Genomic DNA, 16,349 nt, shown 5'->3' with positions numbered 1-16,349 from the left:
TTTAAGGTCAATATTATTAGTCCCCTTAAGCATTGTTTTTTTGTTTTTTTTTCCGATTGTCTACAGAACAAACCATCGCTTTACAATCACTTGCCTAATTACTCTAACTTGCCTAATCAACCTAAATGAGCCTTTAATAGTCACTTTAAGCTGTATACTAGTATCTTAAAAAATATCTAGTGAAATATTATGTACATTACCTGACAAAAGTCTTGTCGTCAATCCCAGTTGTAAGAGCAACTAATACGACCTTGACTTCTAGTTGATCAATTGGAAAAATGGCTGAAGGTCAATAGCATTCCAATCATCACAAATACTGCTGAAGACCTTTTGGAACCTGCATTGACCCAATATTCTCACAGCAATCAGTCAAGTTAGGTGAAGGAAAAATCATGGTTTGGGGTTACATTCACTATGGGGGTGTGCTAGAGATCTGCAGAGTGGATGACAACATCATCAGCCTGATGATGATATTAATTTATATTAATATTAATTCTTTTCCCACTGCAGCATGACTTTATATTCTATACTGGACATTATTTCTGTTAGGTGCCAAGACTTTTGTCTAAGCAATGGCAGACCTTACTGTCCTAATTGAATAATTAATAATCAAGGCATGATCATGTTTTATTTTGGTAAAATAAGCGTAATTTAGAGGCCTTTGCCTTTCATATAAGCCACTTCTGATACCAAATGATCAACTAGAAGTCAAGTTATTATTTGTTGTTCCTACAACTTGAATAGGTGTCAAGACTTTTGTCAGGTAGTGTAGAAGTCATCATGGATAAAATAAATCAGTTATTAGAAATGAGTTATTAAAACTATTCTGTTTGGAAATGTGTCTTCTTTACGTTAAACAGAAATTGGGGAAAAACTACACAGGGGAGCTAATAATTCAGGAGGGCTAATAGTCTATTTTTCTTTCTACTTCCTACAGGGGATCGCATTGTGAAAGTCAACGGAGAAAGCATTATTGGAAAGACATATTCCCAAGTAATCGCCCTCATCCAGAACAGGTAATGTTTCAACTTACACTGCTTATCCTAAACCCAAGTACTATAACCTCTAGCTAAAAATGCTGTTTTGAGTTTAAATGGGGACCTATTATGCGAAATCACCTTAATAAGGGGTTTAAACACAGTTGTGGCAGCAGAATATGGACAATCTCTGATGGTAAAAATTAGGGATGCAACTTTTAACCTATTTCACTATTAACCACGCTTAAATTTGTCACAGTTAATTAATCATAAAGGCTTCTTAACTCTGTGTTTCTGCATAGAACAAAACTGCTGCAACTTAAAGTTAAGCCAACTGAGTGCTAGTTTGAAGTTTCGAGCTTGTACACCATGCACACAAGAATAACTATGGGTAAGGCTTTTAAATAAGGGCCAGTCAAATATTGCGTCTTTTGCACGCGCAAGTTTGTTATTTCCAATGGTGGCGCCTGGCTTGCATATATGGAGAGACGGACTTGTGCTTTCCAAACGCACCTACTAGTTGAAAGAATGCCACGAGCGCCCTGCACTGAGATAAAAATACAAATGAAAAATACCAAACATTTTTGTTATATAGTTGATTCAAAGGTTCAGCAGCATTTCAGTACATTTCTTCACTGTAAAAGGGAAATACTTAGCTATTATGTAACTTAGATTTACATTAGACAAATACTACTTATTTATTTATTTATTCATTAATTTATTGATTTTTTATTTTATTGATTTTAATTTTATTTATTTATTTAAAAAATAATTTTAAATTTATTTATTAATTTATTTAAAATTTATTTATTCTAATTTAAATTATTTATATATTTCCATTTATTTTTAATTAATATATTTTAATACATTTGTAGCCCTGCCCTCTTTTTAAAAGTGGGCTGGGAGCGCAATCTGATTTGAATTTAAAGCGACAGTCACCAAAACAGCACAACTTAAAGCCTAAAAAAGGCAGTTTCAAAGAGTTACAAAATATTATTTGTGGTGTATTTTGAGCTGGAACTTCACATACACACACTAGAGACATCAGAGACTTATTTTACATCTTGTAAACAGGAACATAGGTCCCCTTTAAACTAAATTAATTCACTAGGCCTTGTATTTATGTAGTCCTTTACTCATTTAGTTGGTTGATTATCTGTTCCTGCTGAGTCTTTTAGTTAAATCTTTTAATCCTTGAGGAAGTTTAATGAATATGCTCTCTATTGCATAATTTGGTTTAACAGCTAGCAGTGCTTAACTTTCATTGAAGTCATTGCTTTACCTTTTAAATTATGTTTTTTTATTTATTTATGATTGTTTTTTTTTTGTTTTTGTTTTTTTGTTTTTTTGCAGTGACACATCTCTGGAGCTCTGCGTGATGCCAAAAGATGAAGACATTTTACAGCTGGTAGGTTTTTGTTTTTTCATGGGTTTTATCTGTCAGACAAAACAAACATGGATTTGTCTTGTGGCGTTCTCTCATCCTCATAGGGACTTGTTCAGTTATGGGCTCACTCTAGCATTCTTGGTGCATCCCAAGACTTGTTTTACCTATGACAAGAGTTTGGCTCAGTTGGAAATGAATTCTAAGCACACCGTAAAAAAAAGCAGCTATCTACACCTTTCATTCATGCTGTCCCAACACAAATCATTTAGGTTAACTTAACAAATTTAAGTGGGTTGAACATAAAACAATTTAGTTGTTCCAAAAAAAGAATTGTGTTGTTTCAGCTCCTTTTACATAAGCACTTGAACAAGCACAACATTGTGTTTATTAGGTGTAAATAAAACCAAATTTGCTTAATTTGAGCTTGGCTATGCTGTTAATGTGAGCCCCGATACAGTTCAGTCCTACTGTTGCACAAAAATGAACCACTTTTGATGATGCATGGCGAAACTGATGTGAGAATTTGTCTGTTTTGCTTACAGAAATGCACCAATTGGGCCTTGTTTACAAATATCCTCTTGTTCAATTCAGTTAATCTTTATTTCTAAAACACTTTTACAATGTAGATTGTGGCAAAGCAGCTTAACATAGAAGTTCTAGTAAACTGAAACTGTGTCAGTGCAGTTTACAGAGAAAAAATTCAGTTTAGTTCATTTCAGTTTTCATTGCTGAAACTCTAAACCATCAATGCTCAAAGAGCAAATCCATTAATGGACGTTGGACTCCACAAGTCCCAAAACCAAGCAAGCCAGTGGCAATAATGTCGAGAAACAAAAATTCACCAATTGACGAAAGTAAAGGTAAAAATCCTTGAGAGAAGCTAGGCTCAGTTGGGGATGTCTAACATGGAGAAACTGCATGTTTGTGTTTGAGTTGGTCTCCAGTGGGTATTCAGGCTGGCCCACAGGATCAATGTGGAGACTCGTCCACTCTCTGCTCCTCCATGACCACCACAGCATCTGCTCAAGAGACAGCCTGGTCCTGGATTATGGAGAGTTATGTCGTTTTGGAAGGGTTCCCGGCTTCTTCATATGTTTATTTGTTGTTATCCAACTTTCTACTTTAAAATTTTAGGCCAGATTCACGACATGTTCTTATGCTGTGTTCACACCAGATGTGGATGAAGCATCAAGCGCAAGTGATTTACATGTTAAGTCAATGAAAATAAACATCCTGCGACACAATACGAGTGAATGAGGTGGCGCGAATGATGAAATCACTCGAGTTGGAAAATCTTAACTTCAGCAGACATTCGCACTGCGTTAACCAATCGTGAGCTTTGTCTTGTAGTGGCATGATTATAACATAGCACCTGTTATTGGTGTCCCGGAGGAAATCCACCTGCTGACACCAGACAACAGTTCATCATCTGGGCTCAGTTCAGTCAGAAGCATTGCTGAAAGCTTCCATCATCCTGGTACAATTTCTGGAGGAGTTGATGAACTCACAGAGTTGGGCGCATCTCTTAATGGAGCTAGTGGACTCAGACATGGCTCCAAACAAATCAACGCTTTTTTTCAGCTTTCCTTAAGCGCATAAACACTGCTATTCTTTCTATAAAATCCATGTTAGCCATTCAGTAATGAAGCTAGATTCACTGGGCAGACAGAAGCCCTGCCCATGACATGAATCTGCATCTATTTTGACGTGCGAATGAAATGGACTTGACGCACGAATGAAGCGAGTAAACTAAAAATGGTCACGCGTCTATTTAAGTGCAAATTGCAGAATTTATCCGAGCATGCCGCATGTGGTGTGAACACAGCATGAAGCAGCATAATTATTTGCAACTGCCTTCTTAAAGGGATAGTTCACCAAACACTGAAAATTCTGACATCATTTAATCATTCTTCCCTTATTCTAAATAAGGGTTGAGTTTCCTTTTTCTGTAAAACTGTATTTTTTTAGACAATTTTTAACAATATTTTTGATAAAACAATATTTTTTAGTCTAGAAATAGTTTCCACAAACTTTTAGTCCACAATAGTTTTTTGTCTAGAAAAAGCTTCTTGATTTAAGGACTAAGACAAATGCTCTTAAGTAAGGAAAGCTTTGTTGCAATGTATTTTAGTCATTGTGGGACAGTAAAACCCATTCAAGTGTTTAACAAATATGAGTCTTCTATGTGTCATGGTCATAAGATAAGATGCGTATTGAAGTTTCAAACGAGAAAATAGATGAACTGCATTGAAAATGAAAATACTCAGGCTAAAGGAATTCTGGAAAAGGAGAACAGAGCGATGGAAACACACAGAAGATGTTCTTCCAGCCAGAGTTCAGTGATCCAGCAGAGCAGAGAAGCGTGATGGCGCCTGTGTGTGTGTGTGTGTGTGTGTGTGTGTGTGTGTGTGTGTGTGTGTGTGTGTGCGCTCTTATTTTGAAATCATCTATAATGAGGTTTTCCTCACAACCAGGGTCATAATGCCACCCCCATATCTGAGCACATTCCAGACAGAACTGCAGATCTCAGGCTGTTACATGCCAGCCACATGAACTCATACTCCACTGTGGAGCCCGCGGGCACTTTCTGATGTGACAGTAATGAGTCCATCCAGTGCTGAGTTTAAGACTTAGAAACGCCACTCATGATTGTTATTCCAGCTAACAGGAAGCATTTCTTTCTTCCAAAATGTTGTGAATAGGCTTTTACTGTCTGCATAGCATGGCAAAACTAATGGTAAACGCAGTGGTCTAAAGGGGCTTTTAGACTGGGCAATCCATGTTTGATTCCTTCCAAGTTTACATCTTTACAAACATGCAGAGTAAATAATAGTATACAAAACATGGCTGAATACTTATTTGTATTCATTTGGAGGTCAACTACAGCACTACTGCCAAGTAAACTGCCATTGTTAAAGCACCCACAAATTCCCTTATGGTGCTACTGATGGCCCATTTGTAGTTATGTAGAGAATGAGAATAGAATGAGAAATATAGACCGAAATAAAGGTCAAATTACAGCGTGCACTTGTGAAACAATGGCAGAAGATATGTAATGGACTTCAGGGAAGGGCAAGCATTTTATGCAAAACAGTCAGGCAATCAGATCCAAAGCAGCAACTTGCAAAGCATGTTTTGACTCTGAAATACTGCAACATCTTGAAATAAGAGGCTAAAGGACAAACTCATTGATGTAGAGTATTAGATGAAAGGGTAAGAAGCAACATGGCAAGTGTATATATTTAAATGTAGATTTAAATAAAACTTAATTGTAGTCAAAAATCATTGTACTGTTGTGCTTAGCAACTTTGTTAATATTTTACAATTTCACAAATTGTAAAGTTAAAAACAATAAATAATAATAATAATAATAATATTAATAAATATATGCAAATTTGCAGTTTTTACCAGATGTCGGTAACAACCAACATAAGTTATGTATAATAAAATAAATGACAGCCAACAATTTATAAAACACATGAAGGAAGGGAGGTGTGAAAAGTCATGGAAAGCCCAGACAGCATTCAATTCAATTCATCTTTATTTATATGGCACTTTTACAATGTGGATTGTTTCAAAGCAGATTAACATAAAAGTTCTAATAAATTGAAACTGTGTCAGTCTAGTTTTCAGAGTTGAAGTTCAGTTTATTTCAGTTCAGTGTGGTTTAATTTTCACTGCTGAAAGTTCAAACACTGAAGAGCAAATACATTGATGTACAGCTTCACAAATCCCTAAAGTCCCATCTCTTAGTAGTTATTGAGCAAACATGCCCATGGTCAGTGTAAATTAATATAAACTGCTTTAGCGCCGTTACATGTAGTACCAGGATGATGAAGATATAGGTGGACATTTTAGCAAGACAATGATTCCAAACACAGCTAAGGAAACTCTCCAATAGAATCCAATAGAAAATAAGAACCAAAGATCAGAGATTATAGACAAGACCAACAGAAGACTTGAAGACTTTGTTAAAGTCTGGTTGGGATTGGGGGGCACTATCTGGGTCAATTACATGTCAACCACTCCATTAGGAATATATTTTCCAGGAACAAATCATGACGTTAAATTTTATTTATTTTTATTATTTTTTATGTGAAGATGTTAAAAAAAGCACAATTGAGACCTTTATTATCATTTGGTGTTGACAGTAATGAATCTTAGCTAACCACTTGGTGTATACAGGTCAAAAGCTAATATATACAACAAACTGCAACTACATGTACAGGAATTGTAAAGTCACTGTGTGGACAGAAAGGAGCCACACACTGTTCACTATAGGCAAGACTGCCATAAGAGAAAGATGCTCTCTGACTATAGGTGTAACTTTTATGAAATTTACTCTGTAAAAGAGCAGTAGTCACCCTTTTCTGATCTCAAGTGTGTCCTCCTCTGTCTGGTTCATTTGGTGCTGGACTGGCAGACCTCCAGCAGTCTCTCTCTCTTTCTCTCTGCTGCAGTGTGTATTTATAGTGTGCTTTATCCCGCACTAGAATGACAGCAGCACTGTCTGGAAAAGGGGATGATTGCTTCTGGTGTACCTGTAGAGCTCTTGTCATCTTTTCTTACCATTGCTCTTTTTTCCTGTTCTTTTTCCTCTGTTTTTTTCTTGCTGTCAATCTAATTTCCCGGCTACAGTTCTCCAGGGATATCACTGCTCTGGTAAGAAGGAGCTAAAGATGTCACTTGCTCCCTCTTTTCTGTTATGTAACTTTGCAGTGCCTGTAGTTAAGTTCCTTTGCATGTGAATTACATTTACCTGTCAGCATCCAGATTTTAAAGATATTAGGAACTACATGTGTTTATTCAATCCCCAAATCCCCCCTTCAACCCTCCCCAAGTTATTCCATCATCATGATAATGCACCTGCGTATTTGTCATCTTCTGAGTCATCTTAATTTTCATAGAAGGGGTGGGGCAGACAAACAGAAAGGGAGAGAGGGAGGGACATGTTTGGTAACGTAACTTGACACCTCAGGTGTAGAGTCAAAGTCTAGCTATTACGTTTACACTCTCATTAATACCGGAGCTCTACACACTGTGACAGCTGAGACAGCTTCAACTTTATATATTCAGCTGGACTATGTAGGACTGTTGTAAATGGGAGTAATTTCCTGAAGAAAATGTAGTGTTTAGACTTAAAGGATATTAGCTGGCTCTGCTTTCATCTGAAAGATGATAACAGAGCAGCTTCTGGCGTCTGTAGAGTACTCGGTGAAAGGCTGTCCTACTCTCGCTTTTTCCTCTTGTCTGCGCACCGCTCTCTCTCCTCAGCTAAAGGTAGGTAAGCCTCTGATACCTAATCCCTTCTTGAGGTTAAAGGCATTTGAGCGTGGCTGATTGACCTTTTTCCCATCTCTCACTTCTCCTTGGATGCATTACAAGTTGCAGAAAAACTCGGTTTTTACAGGTTACGTTGTTTGTGTGTAGTTTAGGAGTGAAATATTTGATGCTCGATCATTTCAGTATTTGTTTGTATTTTAATAGTGGATTTAATTATTAATTTAGCATATTTAATGAAGCATGCTTTCTTTTCAGGCCTATTCTCAAGATGCATACCTCAAAGGAAATGAGGCATACAGTGGAAATGCCCAGAACATACCCGAGCCACCCCCAATATGTTACCCACGCATAGAGCCCAATGTCTTGGCCATGGCACAAGTGTCAGAGCCCTCACGCTCTGCCGAGACGTCATGTGGAACCGGACAAGGAGCAAATCAATGCTACATTCCTGACATAGGCTGCCGCATTGATGTCCCTTTATCTTCCCCTTCTCTATCCCAAACCTCTCAGGTCCCCAAAACCCAAACTGTTGTCCGTGTGTTTAGCGAGAATGTTAGGACAATAGTAGCATCACAGGAATCTACAGACGGAACTCCACATGTGACCTGGGCTGGTCCCAGCCACAGGACAGAGGAGAACCAAAACGCCTCTTCAACAGACCCAAGCTTAAACAGGTCTAAACCCCATGTCACTTCATCTCCGACTGGGACAGCACAATTACATCAAAAACCCAATAGAACTGCAGAGCCCACTGGATTCTCTGAAAATACCCCCAGATCTGCACAGACTTGCTCAGACACAAAACCTGTACATTCTAATAGACAAACCTTGACAACAACAGCGGACACTTTCCCATCAGCCACCTCTCCATCCCCTTACACACCCTCTCCTCCACCAGCGACTCCCTCGCCCTGCTCCCCACATCAAAATATCGACTGGAGGAACTATACCACCTACAAGGACTACATTGATAACAAAAGACTCTACATGTATGGCTCCCGGACAATTCAAGAACGTCTGGACAGTTTGAGAGCCGCATCCCCAACAGGTACGGGTGAATACAGCAAGCAGAAGAGTGCATCGACAACGGCCACCCCCTCACGAGGCTTTTCTGGATCACAGCTAAGACAGAGGAGCGCCTCACATGATCGGAGTTATCAGGTATCCAGTGTGCTGCCACTGCGTAGCGCTTCTCAGGAGAGGCTTGGCGGTGCAGAATGTGCACGGAATTGGCCTCGGAGTGCTTCCCAGGATGCCCTCCCATCAACTCCCACAGGTGTCCCGAAACCAAGAGCATATTCCTGTGATTACCTTGGTAGGAACAGTGACATTGCAACATCCATAGTGGACAAGAAGGCATGCTGCAGAACTGATACAGAAGAGTGGTTGCTTGTGCACAAAGGGGATGAGGCAAGAGCAAGCAGGCAATCTTCTTCCTTGCGCATGGTACCTCACAGAACACAGGATTTATTTAGTCCAGAGAAGCGAGGGGGAAGTTACCCAGGGTTGCCCATCACCCCTCTCTTCAATAGAGGTACAGATTCATTGCTTAACTCCAGAGCTGAAAGCCTGGGTAACAACTGCACACCTTCTGTAAACAGATCTTCACTGCCTCCTGCGAAAAATTACGTCTCAGACCCTTCCACTGCTGCTGCTTCTTATGTAGCTTCTGCTCTGGCTTCAATACAAGGACACCTCGGCTCCAACACAGGCCTTGTCAAAGACCAAAGAACACCTCTCATTGCCAACCACATGCCCCACAATGCAAAGCAGTTACAGCCCAGAGGGCGGGCTGACAGCCTTCAGGAGCCTGTCCGAGAGGTAATCCGCCCTGGTCGCTCTTCTTCTTGTTCTGCCGCTTCTAAACTCCATAGATCAAAGCCGGGTGGATGCAAGTCCATATTGACCAGTAACGGAACAGTTCATCAGCAGCCTAGTTGCACAGAAACCCAAGCCAATAAGAAGGCAGTGGACGGGATTGAGGGTCCAGATGCCACTGTAGTTGTGGTTCGAAGGGAAAAGTCTGGATCTCAACCTATCCGTCCACATTCCTACATTCTGGCAGTGAATGATACACAGGGAGTAGCTGAACAACCCCCAAACTCTAACACATGCTGGTTGCCGAACGATACCCGGCGGGAAATGCACATGAGGAAAGTAGGAGACCAGTGTAAGATCTCTATCTCAAGCAACCTTGATGACTCTCTGGACTCCATTCCCTTCATTGGTAAGCTATTTAAAATATCAATGGATGCTGTTACCACTAAGTTAACCATAAAGGTAGTTTGATATTGTTAACAGATTGTTCAAAATGTATTATTATAAGCTTTTTATATCACCTAAAGCAACTAAAGAGTGTAAAGAACAAGGGTTACAATGTGTTTTCTTCACACACACAAACCATTTGAATTTTATCCCCACTACTTTCAACACAAGACAGTCATTGTCTACTCCACTGTGCTGCCACACCAGGGCAGGACATGGTGAATTTGCTTTTTATTGCTTAGATAAATCATATAAAATGACACACTGTTTGTCTGCCATTAATGGTCCAGGCTTTGCATAGAGAGCATTCGATTAAGGGATGTACAGCTGTTCGGTTTTATGATGTTAACAGTAATTACAACAGAGCAAACAGCTCAACCCAATGTAAACAAAGCTGGCAGAGAAGACAGAGGAGTAATCTGATATCTGTTAATGTCTGTGGGAGAATAGGAGGAGCTGAAAGAAGCAAAGTGTTTATATACACGTAGTTATTTATCAAGTTATTGCTCATTCTGGGATTTTTGGATATTACAGACATGCATAAAGATGTCCCTGGTATGTCCTACAAGAAGTCAATTTTCCATCATGAATGGCTGTCCATCTCAAGAAACAGTTCTATACACCACATCCCTCACATTTCATTTTAGAATGTGTTATAGGCTTTGATATATGTGCAGCTGGACAGTTTTGTAGCTCAGAAGTGTTCATGAAGGGCATGGGTCAGCCCAGGGAGTTTCTCCAAACGGCAATGCACACCAGTACAGTGATAGGGCATGACATCATAGTCCACGGGGGCACAGATAATGTGACATACTGACACATTCCCTCCCGAAGGCAGCGAGGAAGCCACTTCCACAGCCATTGCCTGACACTTTCACACTCGCTGCAGTTTAACCACAGCTCTAAAACCTCAAACAAACAAGAGGACAGTAAAATGATATGACATAGTAATGGAAAATGCCAGTGGAAAGTTTTGTTTTTTTTCTTCTTCTAATTGGTTAATGAAATACTAATTTTTGACTGTTTTGAAGTCATTTGAAATTCTGTTTTATTTGTACACTCTTTTCATTGATAGACAACCACTTTTGTTATTATATGGTTTTTGTTAATTTAGGCTTAAAACTAGATGATAAAATAATACTGATAATTATGGTGATAAAACTTTCCCTCGATAAAATAATAAAAGGTGTTCAATCTCATGTTTATGCTTGAAATTAAGAGTAATTAACACACAACACAACAGTTTTTGTGCAGAATTTAACGTTCAGGTTAAGAAAACAACTGAATTTACCTCAGAATATTTATGTCTTTATGATCAAGTTTAAAGCCAGATTGAATAGTTCTGATGTTCTCATTGACATTGATAAATAGGAGAATTACGGTGGTCCCTCGCTATAACGCGGTTCACCTTTCGTGGCCTCGCAATTTCGAAGATTCTTTGTGTGTGCAATTTGACATGCTTTTTTAACAGTGCATTGTGTTCTGCATCCTGATTGGTTATAGGCCTTTGTCAATCAATCTCCTCCGTGTTTCCTGTACAGTACAGAATGCGTTCAGCCTGCCAAAACAAACATACGTTTTCGACAGGACTTTGAATGTTTAAATAAGAGATAAAAGTGTGAAAATGCCTGCCTGAGAAAAGAGTTTAATGAGGGGTTTTACAGCCTTTAAACATCTATATTAATTGTAAAAAATAAAGCTGACTACTTCGTGGATTTTGCCTATTGCGGGTTATTTTTTTGAGCGTAACTCCCGCGAATAATAAGGGCTAGTACTTGTGAATTGTATTATTTTATTCCAAGACGTTAGAAACGGACATTTTCTTTTGGCCTTATAACTTGATGTTGCCGCCATGTTGCCGTGTCTTCACTGTACTTGTTGTTACTAGGTTACGAAAAAAAATAGAATGCTCAAAACATCAAATCAGATAAGAAAAACCGGAAAGCAATATGGTGTTTACGACATCACAGAGAATGTAGTCTTTAAAGACTTAAAAGCACAAACTGAAAATGCATGCAACTGACAAATAATCGCAGACAAATTAAATGTTAGTGACAAGGCAGCACTGTCCCAATCGGGCCAGTAATGATCCTGTCTACTGTCCCAAGCGTCTCTCACACTGGCCCTGGGCCACTGGACAGTCTTTATTGTTGAGCCCTGGATACTTATACTGATAAAATATAAAAAAAAAAAAACATAATAATTCATAACTCTCTGCTGGCATTTTTTTAGTAGCGTGTTCCACCATACATGTAGCTTGTGGTTTTCTACATTTGCAATTTAGGTATTACACAAAATTTGAAAAAAGAGTGTAATTACTGCTAGCAGTTCATCTTTATAGTGCTTTTTTACAATGTAGATTATTCCAAAGCAGCACCTTCAATTAAATCTGTGAAAGGAAGACCTGTGGTTAATAACTTTAATGACATCATTGTTCAATGATGCAACCCGTCTGCCATACTGCTTTGTGTTGTCTGTGCATGAAAAGGCGTAGGAGGCGTTTATCGGTTTAATGATTGCTCACTTCTTTCTTGTGATATGAGTAAGCCTGTTTACTCCAGACTGTCTGATTCTGTTATCTCTATTGTTCTGCTATCCATGATATCTACCAAAAAAAACACATTAAAAGATCATTTGTGTCTCATGTCTGTTGTCATCAGACGAGCCGTCAAGCTCCAGTAATGACCATGACACCACACACATTCCTGCGTCTGCCGTGATTTCCAGCACACCTGTCATCACCACCATCCCACCCAGTCCAACGTCCCCTACTCCAGTAATACGCCGACAGCTGTCCCATGACCAGGGTAAGAAACATCTAAGCAAATGCAATATCTTAGTAACATCAAATGCACTTGATTTTTCTTCTTTAAATATTTCCCAAACGATAATTAGCAGAGTGAGAAATTTTTCAAAGTATTTCCTATAATTTTTTTTTTCTTCTGGAGAAAGTCGTATTTGTTTTATTTCGGCTAGAATATATATTTTTAAAGTATTTAAAACTGTTTTTAACTCTGAATTCATCCATATCTCCGACCTAGATTCCTTACGACTCACTATTCTGGAATCAGATTCGAAAACGGAACGCTCCAGATCCTTCGATGAGGGCTTGGATAACTACAGAGAAGAGCGGAGAGGGTAGGTTTACAGTGTAGAGTTCAGTGACCTCGCGGTTGAAAAGTCAACCCTCTTACATTCCAGCCGCTTGCACTTTATGACCTCTGTGTTTGTTTTGTCTGTATAGACGGTCGATTAAACACACCCATGGATTCAAGGGCCTTCGAAAGGTGAGTGAGACTGCTGTAATAAAGATAATGCATGACAAAGACTCCCAATAACTGCTATTTAATTAGTTTGCATTGTAGATACAGTTTTAAATGTGGTGCATGCATAGGATAGGGGTGGAAATAACAAAGTTGTGATCTTATAACAGTGGTCCCCAACCCCCTGGTTCATAGATCAATTGTTACCGGGCTGCACAATAAATCCTTAGTTGTTTCAGTTTTATTTATTATATGAGTCTGAACAATCTTGAAAAATGACCATATTCTCTCGGTTACATCTCGGTAACTTAAGTGCCACAATTTAAAACCACAAGCAGCAAAATGAATAAGAAACAGACGTCTTAGGAAATTATCTTTGGGAAGAGAAATAGGCCCTGTGAAGGACCCACGAACTGCCAAGGAATAGATCCGAAACCCATTTGTTTACAAATCAGGTGAATCTAGCATGTCTGTGCAAGAAAAGGATTAATTGCTGGAGATTGTTCACATGTCACGTATTTTCCGCACAAAAGTGCGTTATTTCCAATCGACACACATGGCTTCCAGGCGCAACCAGTTGAAAACATATAAACTTTTCAGAATACAGCGAGCACACCATGAGTCACGTGACAAGAACTGACCAATCAGCTCTATATTTTGTATGGAATATACACTTTTCGGTAGAATCTCAGACATACACAGATCATCCAAAAACTGCAGTGCTTTTAAATTTTCTCCATAAATAAATCTTGTATCAGAAGTGCAGCAATGTTTTGTCAGCTTGTCATCCTCTGAGAAAACAGCTGATGGTCGCCTAGCAATCTGTAAAACCTTTCCACCGCCCCCTGCCCCTTGCAGTGGTAAATTGTCAAGCGTTGACCAGTCTGAGGTGATATAAAGGTTGGGGACTACTGATATAGGTAAATCTATAAATGCAGCAAACTTTAAGTACAGGTAAATATATTTAAAGTAAAAATGTACTTATTTGAACCGCTTTAAATCATTATATGAGCCATAGTAAAATAAATCAATCATTAATAAATAGACATACATTCACATTTATTTCTGGCTTACGTTCACTTTTTAGAAGGGTTTCTGTGCAGAGTTTTATAAATGAGACCCTTGTTCAGTAGGCACCTGCTTTAATATTGTTAATAATTATAGAAATAAGTTTATCATGACCTCTGATCCATAAATAAATTCTGTATTAATGGGGTTTTCTCTTAGAGAAGTGCCAGATTAAAGCATCACCATTATGTTTTTTTTTATTATTATTGTCTGGTTAATTAGAGGGTGTCCTGATGTCTTATAAAGTCTTAAGGCAAGGCAAGTTTATTTATATAGCACTTTTCATACACAATGGCAATTCAAAGTGCTTTACATAAACAAGAATAAAAGTATGTCTTACATTATAAAAACAATATTTTAGGCATTAAAAAGGCTTTAATTCACTGAGATATTTAGCTGTAGACCTTAAATCATTGAATAAAGACACTCCCTCTCCTAACTCATGCACTTAATTGTCTTAGCACAAAGAGTTCATTCGTTTAACTAGCACTTCTTGTATGTATCCGCTTGTTAAGTGTGACGTCACTTGAAGCGGCTTCCGGGTCCAAGCGATCTATTCAACTGAAATGGGAGACTCATGAAATGGTAATAATAAACGTTTACAAAGCGATTTAATACTTTCGAAAATCACGATCGCAGTATATATGTCCATGCCTAATATCCGATGACCATAAAGGGATTAATTTTTTATAAATTGTTACATTTTTGGTATTTGTTATGCTGCAGCAAACCCAGAGATTGTTGTGTCCACTATGATTTTAAGATTTCTCCACTCAAATGAATGGCGGCTTGGACCCGGAAACAGTATTACATACGTCACAAACACGTCACCACTTAACAAGCGGATTACTACTACTTCTTGTTGAATTTCTGAATGCCTCCTCAGTTATAAGTTTCTTTGGACAAAAGCATCATAATGTGATATAAATGTAAAACCAAGTAACAGTAATGATAGAAATGAATAGGATAACAATAGGATGGACATACCGATGAACAGACAGACATAGATAGGTATATATATATATATATATATATATATATATATATATATATATATATATATATATATATATCGAGGTATATACTGTATCTGACATCTCATTCAGTTTGTCTCTTGCTCTCAGTCATCCTCCAGTCACCAATCTGAAGTGTCCTATAGGGTTTTCAATAGTCATAGTCATAGAACATGAATAATGCAGCAGGCTGATCCATGTGTGATGCGTTTCAGGCTGTTGACCGCTGCTCTGAGGACTCGGGCTCTAGAAGAGACTCTAATTCAGATGTCTTCACCGATGCCACCAAGGAGGGTTCACTTTATTTCCGGCAGCTCAACTCAGAAAAGAGCAAGGTAAAAAATGCTAAACAGGGAAACTTTGTAAGTCAGTGCTGAATGAGCATGCAGCTCTGTGATGCTGTAGGATTCCCTGGCAAACACACTGTAGTTTGGAAGCTTGTTGCAACAAGTATTTAAACCCATAAAAACAACAGCTATTATTAGTTAAAGTAGCTAAAGTAGTGCCAGAGGCATGTCCTATGACATATGGTAAGTGGTGGACAAAGTATACAAATTTGCCACTTGGCACCCTAATAAAATCTTACTTCTGTAGAAGAATAAAGTCCTCATTTACAATATTACTTGAGTCAGTTTAGGATGTTTATTTTACATAAAATACTTAATGAAGAGATCATTTGATACAGTGAGCCAAAACTGTGTTCCACCGCTACTCGTTGGCCTTTTCCTACCATATGGGCCACGAGGCCTCCGAGTCTGGCCCTTTCCCAGCCTTTCGATAAATGTCAATTGTGTTTTTAAGAACATTTTTGTTGAATAAAAAGTCTATGTATACAGCTATTTTTAGCTTATTTTGACGCATTATTTTAAATATATAAAATAATTATATATTATTTCAAATATTGAAATAATTAGTTGAATATGGCCAGAGAAAAACTAGGGAAAACCTTAGTGTTGAGTCCTAAAAAGTCATGTGAAAAAAGGAGGCATGTGGACTTAAAATAAATTTTAAAAATTGTAATATTAGCATGTAGAAGTCAAATTTATGCATAAAAAATGTATTTTTACTTGTTTGATTACCAGTCACTGTGGAT

At 38.2% G+C, this 16,349-nt stretch overlaps 1 protein-coding gene across 8 annotated transcripts in view; it reads left to right on the top strand.

The window, feature by feature from the left end:
* The window catches only part of arhgap21a (Rho GTPase activating protein 21a), a 147,681-nt gene that overhangs the window by 103,090 nt on the left and 28,242 nt on the right, over positions 1-16,349 (top strand). For 5 of the 8 annotated variants that reach the window (XM_073939974.1, XM_073939972.1, NM_001353350.1 and 2 more), the window contains 8 exons: positions 938-1,016; positions 2,331-2,385; positions 7,003-7,026; positions 7,903-9,874; positions 12,573-12,719; positions 12,954-13,050; positions 13,157-13,199; positions 15,472-15,591. In XM_073939974.1, the coding sequence (XP_073796075.1) occupies positions 938-1,016; positions 2,331-2,385; positions 7,003-7,026; positions 7,903-9,874; positions 12,573-12,719; positions 12,954-13,050; positions 13,157-13,199; positions 15,472-15,591 (2,537 nt within the window). The remainder of the gene's footprint in view (positions 1-937; positions 1,017-2,330; positions 2,386-7,002; positions 7,027-7,902; positions 9,875-12,572; positions 12,720-12,953; positions 13,051-13,156; positions 13,200-15,471; positions 15,592-16,349) is intronic. The other 3 variants (XM_073939975.1, XM_073939973.1, XM_073939978.1) reach the window with 1 other exon arrangement.

The sequence above is a fragment of the Danio rerio genome, chromosome 24 (genome assembly GCF_049306965.1).
Source record: "Danio rerio strain Tuebingen ecotype United States chromosome 24, GRCz12tu, whole genome shotgun sequence".
NCBI lineage: Eukaryota > Metazoa > Chordata > Actinopteri > Cypriniformes > Danionidae > Danio > Danio rerio.
The sequence above is the reverse complement of the archived record's forward strand: the minus strand, read 5'-3'. Positions and strand labels throughout refer to the sequence as shown.